The sequence below is a fragment of the Pygocentrus nattereri genome, chromosome 14 (assembly GCF_015220715.1).
Source record: "Pygocentrus nattereri isolate fPygNat1 chromosome 14, fPygNat1.pri, whole genome shotgun sequence".
Taxonomy (NCBI): Eukaryota; Metazoa; Chordata; class Actinopteri; order Characiformes; family Serrasalmidae; genus Pygocentrus; species Pygocentrus nattereri.
In genome coordinates this window covers 19,235,554-19,249,528 of record NC_051224.1, presented here as the reverse complement: position 1 = coordinate 19,249,528, position 13,975 = coordinate 19,235,554, and the positions used below count along the sequence as shown (strand labels likewise).

Below are 13,975 nucleotides of genomic sequence, written 5' to 3'. Positions count from 1 at the left end.
ATTTTGCTGTGAGAGAGAGAGTGTGAAAGAAAGAAGAGAGAGAAAAAGAGCAAGACACCGAAAGAGAGAAAGAGTGAGAGAGGAAGTGAGAAAAAAGAGTGAGAGAGAGAGAAAGAGCGGGACAGAAAGAAAGAGAAAGAGAGAGATAGTGAGAGAGAGAAAGAGTGAAAGGGAAGGGGTGAAAGAGAGAGTGAGTGAGAGAGAAAAAGAGGAAGAAAGAGAGTGAGTGAGAAAGAGAGAGTAAGAGAGGGTGAGTGAGAGAGAAAAAGAGTGAAAGAGTGAGTGACAGAGAGAGAGTGACAGAGTGAGAGAGAGAGAGAGAGAGAGAGAGAGAGAGAGAGAGAGAGAGAGAGAGATGCTAAGGTGAACAGAGCGCATCTGGCCTCTGTCAGAGGTGACAGCTGTGTCGAGTTGACTCCCTCCCTTCACTAAACGGAGTCAGTGACAGATTAAATGCGGGTCTGTGACAGGGAGTCGAGGCTGTTCGCTCTCAGGGAGCCAACACTCCGGCTGTTTTTCTTTTCTTAAATGTGACATATTTCCTCTTCATATCTCTCCGTTTTCTTATCGCTGTCTCAACGGCTTTCCGGAGCGATCCGGGGAAACGGCGCTTCTCTCCAGCGCGCGCGACAGTAAAAATACTATTTATATGTATATATATTTTTTCCTAAAATGTACTCAGATTTTATTGTAACACTGACGTGTTTCTTGTTATTAAATCGTTGGAAAAGTTATTTTCATATTCAATTATTATTTTCTTTTTAAGTCCTGCTAGCCACTGGCTACGTTCGCGCGCGTAGCCTTGGCAACCGTTACCGCCTCGATCACTGTGTTCGATTTCTGTATTTCCTTTGTCTTTCTTCCTTTATTTTTCTATTTCTGTCTTCCGTTCCTCCTATCTTTCTTCCCTCGCCTAATGAGCACTTGTTCTGCAGCCATGTGCTCCTGTTGCGGCTCACCGTCCTCCTACATCGCCTCGCCGTGAAGAAGGAGCAGACAACAGAAAAACAGCAGGAAAATTCCAGATATTTTTTTGAAGAGTTGAAAATGCCCGTCCGTCGCGGACACGTCGCCCTCCAGAACACCTATCTGGACACCATCATCCGCAAATTCGACGGACAGAGTAAGAGAAACAACTTTTTTTTCTCTAACCTAAGCTCTCCTTGACGAGGCTGAAGTCAGCTAACGTACTTAATCGAATTCTCCCGTTCCACCTTAAAAGGTGCCGCAGTTACACTGGGCACAAGGCGCCAGAATGGGGCACCAGAATGCAACTCCTGCACCATTTAAGGTGGAACGGGAGAATTCGAAGAAGAAGCTGGCGAGTAAGAAACTGACTTCCTCCTTGTGTCTCATCTGATCTAAACCTCTGCCGCCGTTTGTGTACTCAGTGTGACTTTTGTGACCAAAGAGTCTTTTCAGTGTTTTTTAGCTTCGTGTGTGAATGCAGTGTTCAATACGCCCGGCTCTAAAAGCTCTTAAACCGCTAAAGCTGTCTTAGTGTATACCGTTTTATTCATGTAAAACACAGAAGACCAACATTAACAAGCTTTTTCCATGTCAAAGCAGTGGTGAACTGCTGAAAGCTCATTAGAACACGTTATAAGCGAACACAGGGTGCTGTGTTTCTCTTAGTGTGCACCATGCACTCATGTGATTAGTATTTACCTGTTCCAAACTAAGAACATGGTCTTAAAACACGTTATAACGTGCTGTTGTAACGTCCTCTTAGTGTGAAAACTATGACTTAACAATTACCTTCCTGGCCCATTATTTTTTACGCTGGAAATCAAGTGGCAAAATAAAAGGACTTGTAATACGTTATAAGCTCTCATGGGAAGGGCTGTATTTCTCCTGTTGAACAAGTGTTGAACCATAAACCTGCAAAAACACCATAATTAGCATTTTGTGTGTAGCAACAAAGCAATAACAGCTGCCTTTTACACTCATGTCATTTTTGCAGAATTACTTTGTTGCAATGTAAACAAAGTCATTCAGAGTGGTCTGATGGTAAATCATTAATTATAGAGAAATTCAGAGTCAGATGTCTTTTCAGTGGTGGTGATAAGAGCCAGGGGTCCAGATATCTATAACACAAGTATAGCCATTTTATTTACTATCCAGAACTGCCAGTGAACCAATATATCGCTGCTGTCAGAACAGAACCTCATATCACCAAAACAGTAACTTTACAGGAGAAGGAACAAACATACTTTACTTTTAATGTTAAGTCAGTGGAGCCAGACTTTCTTGCAAGGCAACAGGAATTTTCCAATGTGAAAAACTGAAAAATGAAAAAAATGGAGATGACAGCGGTGAGATATGTAATGTTGATGATGGTGATATACATTGAAATTCTGAAAAAAATGTGTTGCCTTTGGGGATTGTTTTGACACCAGGATTAAAACAAATGGATTAACAAGACGTTTTAGGCCAAAACTGCATCACAGAACTGTCGTAAAGCATTGTCTCAAGCATGAGAAAGCATGTTCATAACCAGGGAGAGAGCTTTCAGAGGAATTAACCCCTTAAAATCCCAGACTCATTGCATACTAAGGCTCATTATGCAGTATCTACTGGCCTTCAGTTCAAACTGTTTGAGCTATTCCTAGGGTGTAGAGGTGTGTAAAAGCTTTGGGCCTGTTGGAGGACCTTGGCCATTTAAGGGGTTAAAGTCTTCAGACGTCTGGTTCCTGTCACCACCGCTGTGAAGAATTCTGACTCGGTTTCTCTAGAGCAGAGCATTTCACACCAAACCACTCTGAATGGCTTTGTTTACATTCTAACCATTTAATTATGTGCAACTTATTAAAAATTGGCGGAGTTTCTCCCCTGTAAGCGTTGCAATTCATTTGGCGCACACACATTAAAACCCACACTTTATGAATCACCTTTTTAGGCCACTGTTAGCATTTTCAGCCTTAGTTTCAAGTGTCACACTAGTAAGAACTCCTGAATATGTTATAATCTTTCATGTAATGTGCAGTATTTCTCATGGTGAACATATGTTTACCATACATATTCATGAATGCCTTTCATTACTAGCATTTAATATCAAATTAATGCAGAACTCTTAGTAGCTCCACAACATTTCACATGCTTATATAACGTGCTGTATTTCACTTAGTGTGCTTATGTGAAGCCTACACCTTTAAACACACTGTTTCAGCCCACTGTTAGCATTTGCACGCTTGATACCAATATAGTGTCAAACTACTTAAAACTAGAGTAGTAGTAGTTGTGAGCTACTGTTTTTCCTCTTGTGTGCCATTTTCATATGAAACCTACACCATTTATTGTAGCATTTAAAGGGCCCATCCTACTATGGTTTAGTAGGTTCACTTATGATGTTTGTGTAGGTTTATGCACCTTTATACATCCAAACAGGCTGCTTGTTACTGTGCCTTTAAGACCGATATATGTAAATGAGCTCTATTCCAATTGGCTGCCCTGTAATGTGCCTGATTCAAAAAGAAGTCCGAGCTGAAACATTCCTTATTACTTCAGTGTGAATGGGTGGAGCCAACCTGCAGTAGCTGGAATGGGTGGATACGAATAGGTAGACGTCTTGGTTTTTGTAGCATCGCAAATGCAGTGAATTCAAGGCTGTTTTTCCAGCTTAGTTTTTTATATATGGACTGGAAATTGAACCATACATTTTGAAACTTTAATGAATGTTTATATAGTATGTCAGTTTATTTTATTAAAAGCCAAGCAATGAAAGGACAATTTTACTGTCAAATATCAATATATATCAATATGTACATGAAAAAATATCAACTACTAATACTTTTATATCACACTAGTGATATAGTGGCAAACTAATGTAAAGCGCTGCGTTTTCTAGGTGTTCACGTGAGGAACGCGCACCTTGCAGAACACCTTCTCAGATCATTATTTGCATTTGCAGTCATATCAGACAAAGTGCTAAGCTCATGTAAATTGCTGTGCAAAGAGTCCAGTCAGCTTATAATACAACCCCAATTCCAATGAAGTTGGGACGTTCTGTTAAACATAAATAAAAACAGAATATGATGATTTGCAAATCCTTTTCAACCTATATTCAATTGAATACACTACAAAGACAAGATGTTTAATGTTCGAACGGATGAACTTTATTGTTTTTTTTTTTCACTCATTTTGAATTTGATGCATGCAACACATTCCAAAGAAGTTGGGACAGGGGCAACAAGACTGGGAAAGTTGAGGAATGCTCAAAAAACACCTGTTTGGAACATTCCAAGGTGAACAGGTTAATTGGAAACAGGTGAGTGTCATGATTGGGTATAAAGGGAGGATCCCTGAAAGGCTCAGTCGTTCACAAGCAAGGATGGGGCGAGGTTCATCACTTTGTGAACAACTGCGTCAGCAAATAGTCCAACAGTTTAAGAACAACGTTTCTCAACGTGCAATTGCAAGGAATTTAGGGATTTCATCATTTACAGTCCATAATACCATCAAAAGATTCAGAGAATCTGGAGAAATCTTTGCAAGTAAGTCACAAGGCAGAAAACCAACATTGAATGTCCGTGACCTTCGATCCCTCAGGCAGCACTGCATTAAAAACAGACATTCTGTAACGGATATTACCACATGGGCTCAGGAACACTTCAACTTCAGAAAACCATTGTCAGTGAACACAGTTCGCCGCTCCGTCTACAAGTGCAAGTTAAAACTCTGCCATGCAAAGCGAAAGCCATATATCAACAACACCCAGAAATGCCGCCGACTTCTCTGGGCCCGAGCTCATCTGAGATGGACTGACGCAAAGTGGAAAAGTGTCCTGTGGTCTGACGAGTCCACATTTCAAATAGTTTTTGGAAATCATGGACGTCGTGTCCTCCGGGCCAAAGAGGAAAAGCACTGTCTGGATTGTTATCAGCGCAAAGTTCAAAAGCCAGCATCTCTGATGGTGTGGGGGTGTGTTAGTGCCCATGGCATGGGTAACTTGCACATCTATGAAGGCACCATTAATGCTGAAAGGTACATACAGGTTTTGGAGCAACATATGCTGCCATCCAAGCAACGTCTTTTACAGGGACATCCCTGCTTATTTCAGCAAGACAATGCCAAGCCACATTCTGCACGTGTTACAACAGCGTGGCTTTGTAGTAAAAGAGTGTGGGTACTAGACTGGCCTGCCTGCAGTCCAGACCTGTCTCCCATTGAAAATGTGTGGCACATTATGAAGCGCAAAATACGACCCGGAGACCCCGGACTGTTGAGCAACTGAAGTTGTACATCAAGCAGGAATGGGAAAGAATTCCACCTACAAAGCTTCAACAATTAGTGTCCTCAGTTCCCAAACACTTATTGAGTGTTGTTGATGTAACACAGTGGTAAACATGCCCCTGTCCCAACTACTTTGGAGCGTGTTACAGACATCAAATTCAAAATGAGTGAATATTTGCAAAAAACAATAAAGTTTATCCATTTGAACATTAAATATCTTGTCTTTGTAGTGTATTCAATTGAATATAGGTTGAAAAGGATTTGCAAATCATCGTATTCTGTTTTTCTTTATGTTTTACACAACATCCCAACTTCATTGGAATTGGTGTTGTATATTTCCTCTGTAACATAGAAAGAAAGTGCTGGACACTCAATGACGTAGTACTTTATGGTGTTTTTACAGTGCAGTTGTGTCTGCAAATTAGTAAAAAGTAACCCAACTCTCTCTCTGCATGTGTAAACCCAGGTTTCAGTAAACCCTGTAATGATTACACTATAGCCTGCATTTGGTTTGCAAATACAGGCTATTAGGTAATAATGTAAAATCAATGCAAATTATTCATCTAAAACGACTGAAATATGTATTGGCTCAGTCTGATATCCTCTATGTGTCTGTGTTTCACTCTTGCTGTTCTCCTCTCTGAAGACTTCCCGTGTTGCACAAACTGTGGTTTTCACATTTATTGCACCATTAGAGTCACATGGCACTATGTAGATTAGGAGTGTAATGATTCTGAAACTGATACAAACGTCCATGTCTTGTGTTGTATTTCCGGAATATAGAACTGTGAAACCGCCCTACCCCCCAACCCCGAGCCATTGCTACCACTGCCGGTGCAGCCTGTTATGCTTTCTAATGTTCTAATGTTGCAAAACTCATTTTTCATTTAACAATTAGCACTATAACAAAGGGTAGGACAAGCTGTATACCTTGTTCTTTAATGTTTTTCCTTCATTTCTTTCAAAATGTTTGTGATTTAATAACCCAGAAAACTCAGAAAATCGTTCTCTCATTTTTCTTATTCAGCCTTTCCCTAAAAAACAAACAAACAAAAAAAATCTGAGGTCTGAACTGAACTGTGGCTTAAAAGTCAAGATCTGGACCAAACCGTGGATCTTGAGAGTCATTACACCCCTAGTGTAGATACGTTTATACTTAAGTTTTATATTAGGTTAACATATAGCGTAGTGTATGGGGAAAAACGCTGCTTTGGATTTGATTTCTGCGTGAATATTAACACCATTTCTTTTTCAATTTACCTAACTTTTGGCACTACTTGCATGGATGTAATGCACTAAGTCTGTCCGTTAATAGTTTCGTCTTTTATTTCATTCCAACACTTTTTGAGCTTTTGGAATAAAATAAAAACAGCTCCACCCTCCAGGTCATCATAGTTGCACATTTCAGGCATTGTGTGTTTCTCAGTAACACCTTTCCACCATTTCTTAGTCCAATAATTATGACTAATTTACTGCCACTGCCTTTCTCACTGCAGATTTGCTTTGAAGAGTTCTGTCAGAGCTTCACTTGATGGAGGAAGTAGTGTTAAGTGACAACTGTGGCTTCACAGCGGCCAGTTTATCATGATAGCAGTACATTTAACTAACGGAACATGAGAGGTAGTCAGTTTCGTGAATAAACTCATGTCTGTGATTTGGTTGCAGGCACAAGCCGAAGCTGTAAATAGCCATGATGGTATTTGTGAAAAATCACAACTGCCAGTGTTCTGTTGCTTTTATACAACAGTTCTGCAAAATAAAGAACATAGTATCCTTTTGCTGTACAGATGGAGCTACGAAGCTGTGAATATCAGGTTCAGCTCAGCTTTCTCAGTATTATCCAGATTAACATGAATGTGATTTTGTTTTAGTCAGTCTGTAAAGCATCCCACAGCCCATCTTGTTTGCTGAATTGTGTTCTGTTAGTTTCTGGCTTATTCCACTTTGTTTGATTGTTCTGTCACAGCTTCCGACTGAAAAGCTTGCTTATGTTCAGTGATAGGCTCAGAGCTTGGTGTCAGAATCTGACCAGATGGGCTGTAGGTCCAATATCATCTTAAAAAAAGTTAAGTAGTGTATTCAATTTCTGTTTCTGTGTGCGATAAAGAAGAGCATTAGTAATGATTAGCTACAGCATAAAGTGTGTTATTTTAAGCAGCTAATGCTGAGTGGAGTGATGCAGTTATTGTGCTGTTATCATAGCCTACTTTTAGATGCTCATCTTAAAGATGATATCATGGGAAAAAGAACTATTCTCAATTTCATGAAATATGAGTGTCATCTTGCCCCTTGGAACTACAGGAGTTTATTTACCAGGATTAACGGTTGTAACCTTCTCTTGCAAAATGGAACAACCCTCAAATACACAAGAACGTTACTTCATTAACAGCTACTAGCACTGCTCTGTAGGCGACCCTGCCAGTCTGCACTGACCGCAGAGGAGGGTAAAGTTTTAGGCTTTAGTTACATTTAGGACATTATATGTCTTCAAAGGGAGAACGAAATCATTTATCATCACCCCTTTTAATTCTTTGCTCAGCTATTCGCCAGCGTCTTGTTTGAATTTTCCTGTTCCACCTTAAATGGTGTAGCAGTTCTGATGCATGAGGAGTGAGAATGTAACTGTTAGCCACATTTAAGGTGGAATTGGAAATTTAGCTAGGGAGCTACAGAGATATCAGTATACTTATAACCAGTGTTTTTTAAGCTTGTTTTGCAGAAAAGGACCATAATACATTAAAACAACATTAAACCAATATAATACAATGGTTATCATAATTTTTAACGGAAAACATTCTCACATTTGTGTGTTTCTTTGGTCACTTGTGCAGCCATTTTGCTGGTTTTTCTTTTCTTTCTCATAACACTCTGTTTGGAGTGAACCTCTGAAAAACATCCATTTGGTCGGCCATGTAGCCCTAACACTCTACCCTTCTGTCTCAACACAAACCGAAATCACTACACCTAGATGTGAATGGGCAAAAACGGAGGGGTAGTGACTGAGCAGTGGGGCAAAGGGGTGAAATGGGAGTTTCCTAAATTTTCCATACAGTCCGTATATGGAAACTAAACTGCAAAAACTGGCTGCTTTGAATTCATAGTTTTTCTGACGGCACAAAATTCAGCTTACAGCAGTTTAGCCCTGCCATTTCAGCCTGGGATGCTGTTTAGGCCTATTGCTGTCACGTTTGGCCTCTCACACTCCTCCATGTTCTTCGTTGTTTGGTTTCCTCCCGGTTGTGCCCCCTTGTTTCTTGTCTCTGCCCTTGATTGTTCCACCTGTTTTCCACCTGTGTCTTGTGAACCCTCGTTACCCATCTTGTATTTTAGCCCTGTTTTTCCCCTGTGTGGTCACTGGTCTTTGGATGTATTGTTTGATGTATGTATTGTATGGTTCGAAGTTTTTGTTAAGTGTTTAGATTTCTGTTTTCTTCGTTATGTCTGTTCCCCGCTTTATCCGTGTTGGCTCCCTGAACCTAGGATGTCTCAACCCTGATTATTGATTTGCCTCGAATAAATCTTGCTTTTCTCAGCACGTGTGTCCTTCGCCTCATCACTCCTTGTTACAACTGCAGAGCAGCCAATTAGAACAGAGCTCATTTAAACGTATCAGTCTGAAAGGAATGACAACAAAGATGGCATGTTTAACTAAAATACGTAGGATATAGGCTCTTTAAATAAAGAACATCAATTAAAATGGCTTGTTTTACCATCCAGAGCAATGGACAGTGCAAAAAAGAGGTGAGGAAGAGGGTGCAGGCAGGATGGAGTGGGTGGAGACGGATGTCAGGGCTGATGTGTGACAGAAGGATAGCAGCAAGAGTGAAAGGGAAGGTTTAAAAGACAGTAGTGCGTCCTGCTATGATGTATGGTTTGGAGACTGTGGCTCTGTCTAAAAGACAGGAGGCTGAGCTGGAGCTGGCAGGGATGAAGATGCTGAGATTTTCGTTGGGAGTGACAAGGCTGGACAAGATTAGAAATGAGCAGATCAGAGGGACAGTGAAGGTGGAGCAGTTTGGAGATAAAGCCAGAGAGACCAGGTTGAGATGGTTTGGACATGTGTTGAGGAGGAATAGTGGATATATTGGGCAAAGAATGTTGGAGATGGAGCTGCCGGGTAGAAGGAGAAGAGGTAGACCTCAGAGAAGGTTTATGGATGTAGTGAAGGTGGACATGGAGATGGTTGGTGTGAAAGTAGAGGAGGCAATGGATAGGGCAAGATGGAGGCAGATGATCCGCTGTGGCGACCCCTAAAGGGAGCAGCCGAAAGAAGAAGAAGAAGAATTAAAATGGCTTGTTTTAAAGATGAGTAATTTTAAAGAAGATATATACTGATTCATGCATAATTTGATTCAAGTGCAGGACTTATTTCAGATGTGGAAATTTGTCTTTAATCACTTATTCAGTTCTCTTTCTCTCTCTCTCTGTCTCTCTCTCTCTCTCTCTCTTTCTCTCTGTCGCTCTCTCTCTCTCTCTCTCTCTCTCTCTCTCTCTCTCTCTGTCTGTCCCTGTCCTGTGGGATGGCGTCTGGTGCGTAAACCACAGGGGTAATGTTATAAATAGCTCTTTCTGACACTAGTTTGTGCTCTAGATCAGAGTAATGAAATAAACTCACTGCATGCTGCTGTGTGACTGTGGCTGTGCTGATAAAGATTTGGACAACGGTGAAATATCTGCCTTTAGAAGCACTTATTAAAGCTAGATAGCTTGGGGGTGCTAGGCTGGACGGCCTTTTCTTATCTAACCCAGATTATATTTGTCTCAGTGTTATGAACCACCTGCAGAAGAGCTTTATGTTACAGAGAAACCACTAGTCATTTGGAGCAAAGTCCTCTGAACACACATGTGTATGACTGCTATTAAAAGCAGCAGAACACATATGATGTGTCAAGCTGGATCAGCAGCTCAGGTGTGCTGGAAATGTGAGAGCCTTCATCAGGAGTGTCTTCCTGTTCCTGTGTGACTCTCACAGAGAAGTTTCGACTACTGCATTAAAGGGGCTATTTTTGGATTTTTATGTTGTTTAAATTATTTCACTTATTATTTAATCTGCAGTTCCTTGTTTTCCTAACTACATAATGTACATGTTATCTTTAAAATAGCTACATGGTATTGTATACTGGTAACTTAGTGGTAAGTATGAATATTAGGACCTGCCCAAATAAGTAGAATAATTGAGTATTTAGTTATTTGAGTATTTATTAACACCTTAGAAATCTCACATTGGATTCCTAACAAACTTCAGAGTGAGAGGCTTTTTGTCATTGAATGCGTTTACATGCACTTAATAATCCAATAACTGCAGAAAATCAGATATTGTTAGTAATCTGATCCATACGTTTACATGCACTTAATAATCCAATAACTGCAGAAAAACAGATATTGTTAGTAATCTGATCCATACGTTTACATGCACTTGAGTAATCAGGTAAAGGGAAAATTCTGGGTCTCCATGAGCCAGGCAGTAATCAGATTTCTGATTTGAACCAGCCAATTATAAACTCTACACTAAAGTGTTTTGCTATCATCTTGCGGCAACGCTGCTCGCTTATGTCTTGTATGGCAGTCTGTTTTTGCACATGCACAGTCTGAGAAATCAGAAAGAAATCAGAGTTAGAGTTTACATGCACTGAGAAATCTAATTACTGAGCTAAATCTTGCTCTCTTTATCGAATTTCTTAATCAGATTTCTAGGTCAGAATATGGTGTTTACAAGAACATTTAAATAATCAAATGACTGCAGAAATCTGATTATGATCAGATTATTGAGTGCATGTAAACACACTCACTGTTGCTAAAAACGCTATCATAAAACCAGAGGAAAGTGGCAATTGTAAAAAATGTGATTAGGCTATAAAAAAACTGGTCAAATCCAAGTAATGTTAGCTAAAGTCTGAGCACAGCTGTATCCTTCTAAGCTTTCTTGCTCACCCCTTTTCTTTGAAAGACTGAAGCAGGAGTGAAAATTGCAAACCGTGTTTAAAGAAAGCAAAATGCCCAAGTACACGTTCTTTTGTTTGGCTTCAGTTTTGACTGTTGAACGAACTAGAATGTCTGCTGGACAGTCAGATGAAAAGGCTGAGCATACTCTGACACTTGTTTAGCTCACCTGCAGCAGAAAGAGGGAGATAGCTGGCTCACTGATCGGTGTACCTGTTTCTGATCTGAAATGATGAATTTATAAGTCTACGCGAATCTAATATAAAACATTGAAGCAGCTTGCAGAGTCATGAATCCTAATCGAGATTCATGATCACCTATCAGATTTATTTGATTGAACTGCACTAGGACCACTAAGTTAACAATGGACTATTAACTTTCTATTCATTAAACTAACTAAACAATGAAAATACATAGCAAAGCCGTGATTTTAATTGAGCTTACTTCTGTATCATTGCTGATACCATGGTCTTTTTGACTTACTGTAATACATGTACTGTTTTAGAGGGTGTTCAACATGCATGTTTACATGTTTATTACAAATGTTTTGATTGGTTAACAAAATATTATTTGTCTGTCAAAGTTTGAGTTTAGTATGAAGTTCCTATGGTTGTAACAATTAAGCAACAGAACACAGGAGTTGTCAATAATAACATCACGACTGTAAAACATCAAATCAAATGTGCTTAAATAATGGCACTTCCTTCTGCCAAAATAATAGTCATGTTTTCTGTTACTTACAGCTCAGTTTTGATGAACCTGAGTGTATTTTTGTTCACTCAGTCTGTAATGCATTTCACAGCATTTCACATCTTGTTTTCTGACTTGTATTCTGTTAGTTTTTGGGTAATTTAACTTTGTTTAGTTGTTCCGCTGTTACAGCTGCTGACCAAAAAACTTGTGTAGGGAAAAGGGTCTGACTGCAGAGCCGCAGATTTACACCTGCAGTTTCACTCCAGCCGTTTCAGGCCGATGGAATGCATGCGCAGTAGGACAGTAGGATGCGATACTGCCATGTAATCGGTGTCCTTATAAGAAAGTTTAGCGTTCCGGGCGTCCCATACATATTTCAACCACTGGTCGGTTGAACGTCTCTGATGTAAGCAGCGACTGTTTGTGCTGGTTGTGTGTGCCACCATGTATGTTACTGTTCAGGAAGGGAAACCAGTACCAATATACGAATCGACCATTGCTAACCAGTTAAACCATAAACCAAAACACATTACAAAACCATCAGAAACCAAAATACACGCTTGATGGTTTGTATGATTTTTATGCAAGGATACATTCAAAACCTAAAGTTTGTTTTAGCCTAAAGCTTAATTTTATGCTTAGTTTAAGTCTGCTTGAGGTAAAGTTTTATTCCTACATGTGTAATGTAAGTTTACACGTTAAGCCCCGTATTAAGGGTAAGTTATTGAGCTATGTATACATCTACATAATCCATTATCTTACCCAGGCACGAAATGATTACTGGGACAAAAATGTGCTGTTTCCTCAAAAGCTGAACAGAGAACGCTTCTTAAACAATCAGATTGTGCATGTTAGCTTGTGGCTAGTGTCACTCATAGCACGAACTCTCAAACTGAAAGGGACTTCATTGCCCAGACTCCTTCGGGAGATAATCTGACGTCACAGCTTCCTTTTGACTCAGAATCCGAAATGGACTACATTACCCACAATACTGTTGGGGATCATGTGACTTCTGACACTCAAGTGCCGACCTATCAGTGTTCTCAGTCTCCTGATTACTAGAAGGTTGTCACCTGTGTATATTGTCACATGTTTAGTCCAGATAGCATAGAAGCCTGGGCTTTAGTCAGAGTCAGTGTGAGGTATTGCTTCTTCTTGAACTTACTGAGTGTTTGTATTGATTGCCTTATTCTGATTCCCGACCTTTTGACTTGTCTACGACTTGGCCTTTTTGCTATTCCCTTTGGTCCCTTTGCTTTGGACTCTCAGTGTTGTAACCTTTTTGCCTGATTTACCGACCACGTCTTGCCCTTCTGGTTTTGTTCGCCTGGTGTTATGATTACTATTGTGATCTTCCTGTATTTTCTGGGTTTGACCCGTGCCTGCTCATTGAACGCATTTTGGATTAGTGATAATAAAACCAATATTGTTTGTTCTATCCGCACGTGTCTGGATTTTGCGTTTGGTTACAGCTAGCTTGTTACCTCAAACATAATAACTTATCAAGACAAACATCAACATCAGTTTTAATGAATGAATTGGCCTTTGTAGCCTCTGTATTAACTAGCATCATGTTTACAAAGATCTAAAGCATTGGGAGGGCTGGCCTTCCTGAATTTGAGATTTTATTACTGGGCGGCAAATATGCGCACTCTACAGTTTTGGTTCCAATACGATTCGCTATCTGTTTTTCCAGTTTGGCTGGAATTGGAGGCCTCACCCCTGTATCTCTACCTGCCCCGATATGCTAATTGATTAAAGGTCCCAATCCAAGTTACTTAAAAAACACTATTGTTAAATCGTCTTTGAGAATTTGGAATCAATTTCCAAAGTATTTGGAACACATCAGGGGGTTGGTCCAATCTTAAAGATTTGTACATTGAGGATACATTTGTGTCTTTTCAACAACTGGTCAATAAATACACTTTGCCGAACTGATATTTTTCAGATATCTTCAGATTCATAGTTTTGTAAAGAACACAGTTCCTCAATTTCCCAAGTTACCGGATGCATCCCCTTTGGATATGTTTTTCCAATTATCCCCCTTTTCTAAAGGCCTAATGTCTAATTTATATGGACAGATCCATTTATTACAAATGTCATTCCAAGC

The 13,975-nt window shown here is 39.9% G+C and overlaps 1 protein-coding gene across 3 annotated transcripts in view; it reads left to right on the top strand.

Annotated features, from left to right (window-relative positions):
* The first annotated feature begins 374 nt into the window (after positions 1-374).
* Positions 375-13,975, top strand: part of kcnh6a (potassium voltage-gated channel, subfamily H (eag-related), member 6a) — an 89,609-nt gene continuing 76,008 nt past the window's right edge. The window contains exons 1-2 of one of the 3 annotated variants that reach the window (XM_017697493.2): positions 375-632; positions 936-1,123. In XM_017697493.2, the coding sequence (XP_017552982.2) occupies positions 1,048-1,123 (76 nt within the window). In that variant the 5' untranslated portion in view covers positions 375-632; positions 936-1,047. The other 2 variants (XM_017697495.2, XM_017697494.2) reach the window with 2 other exon arrangements.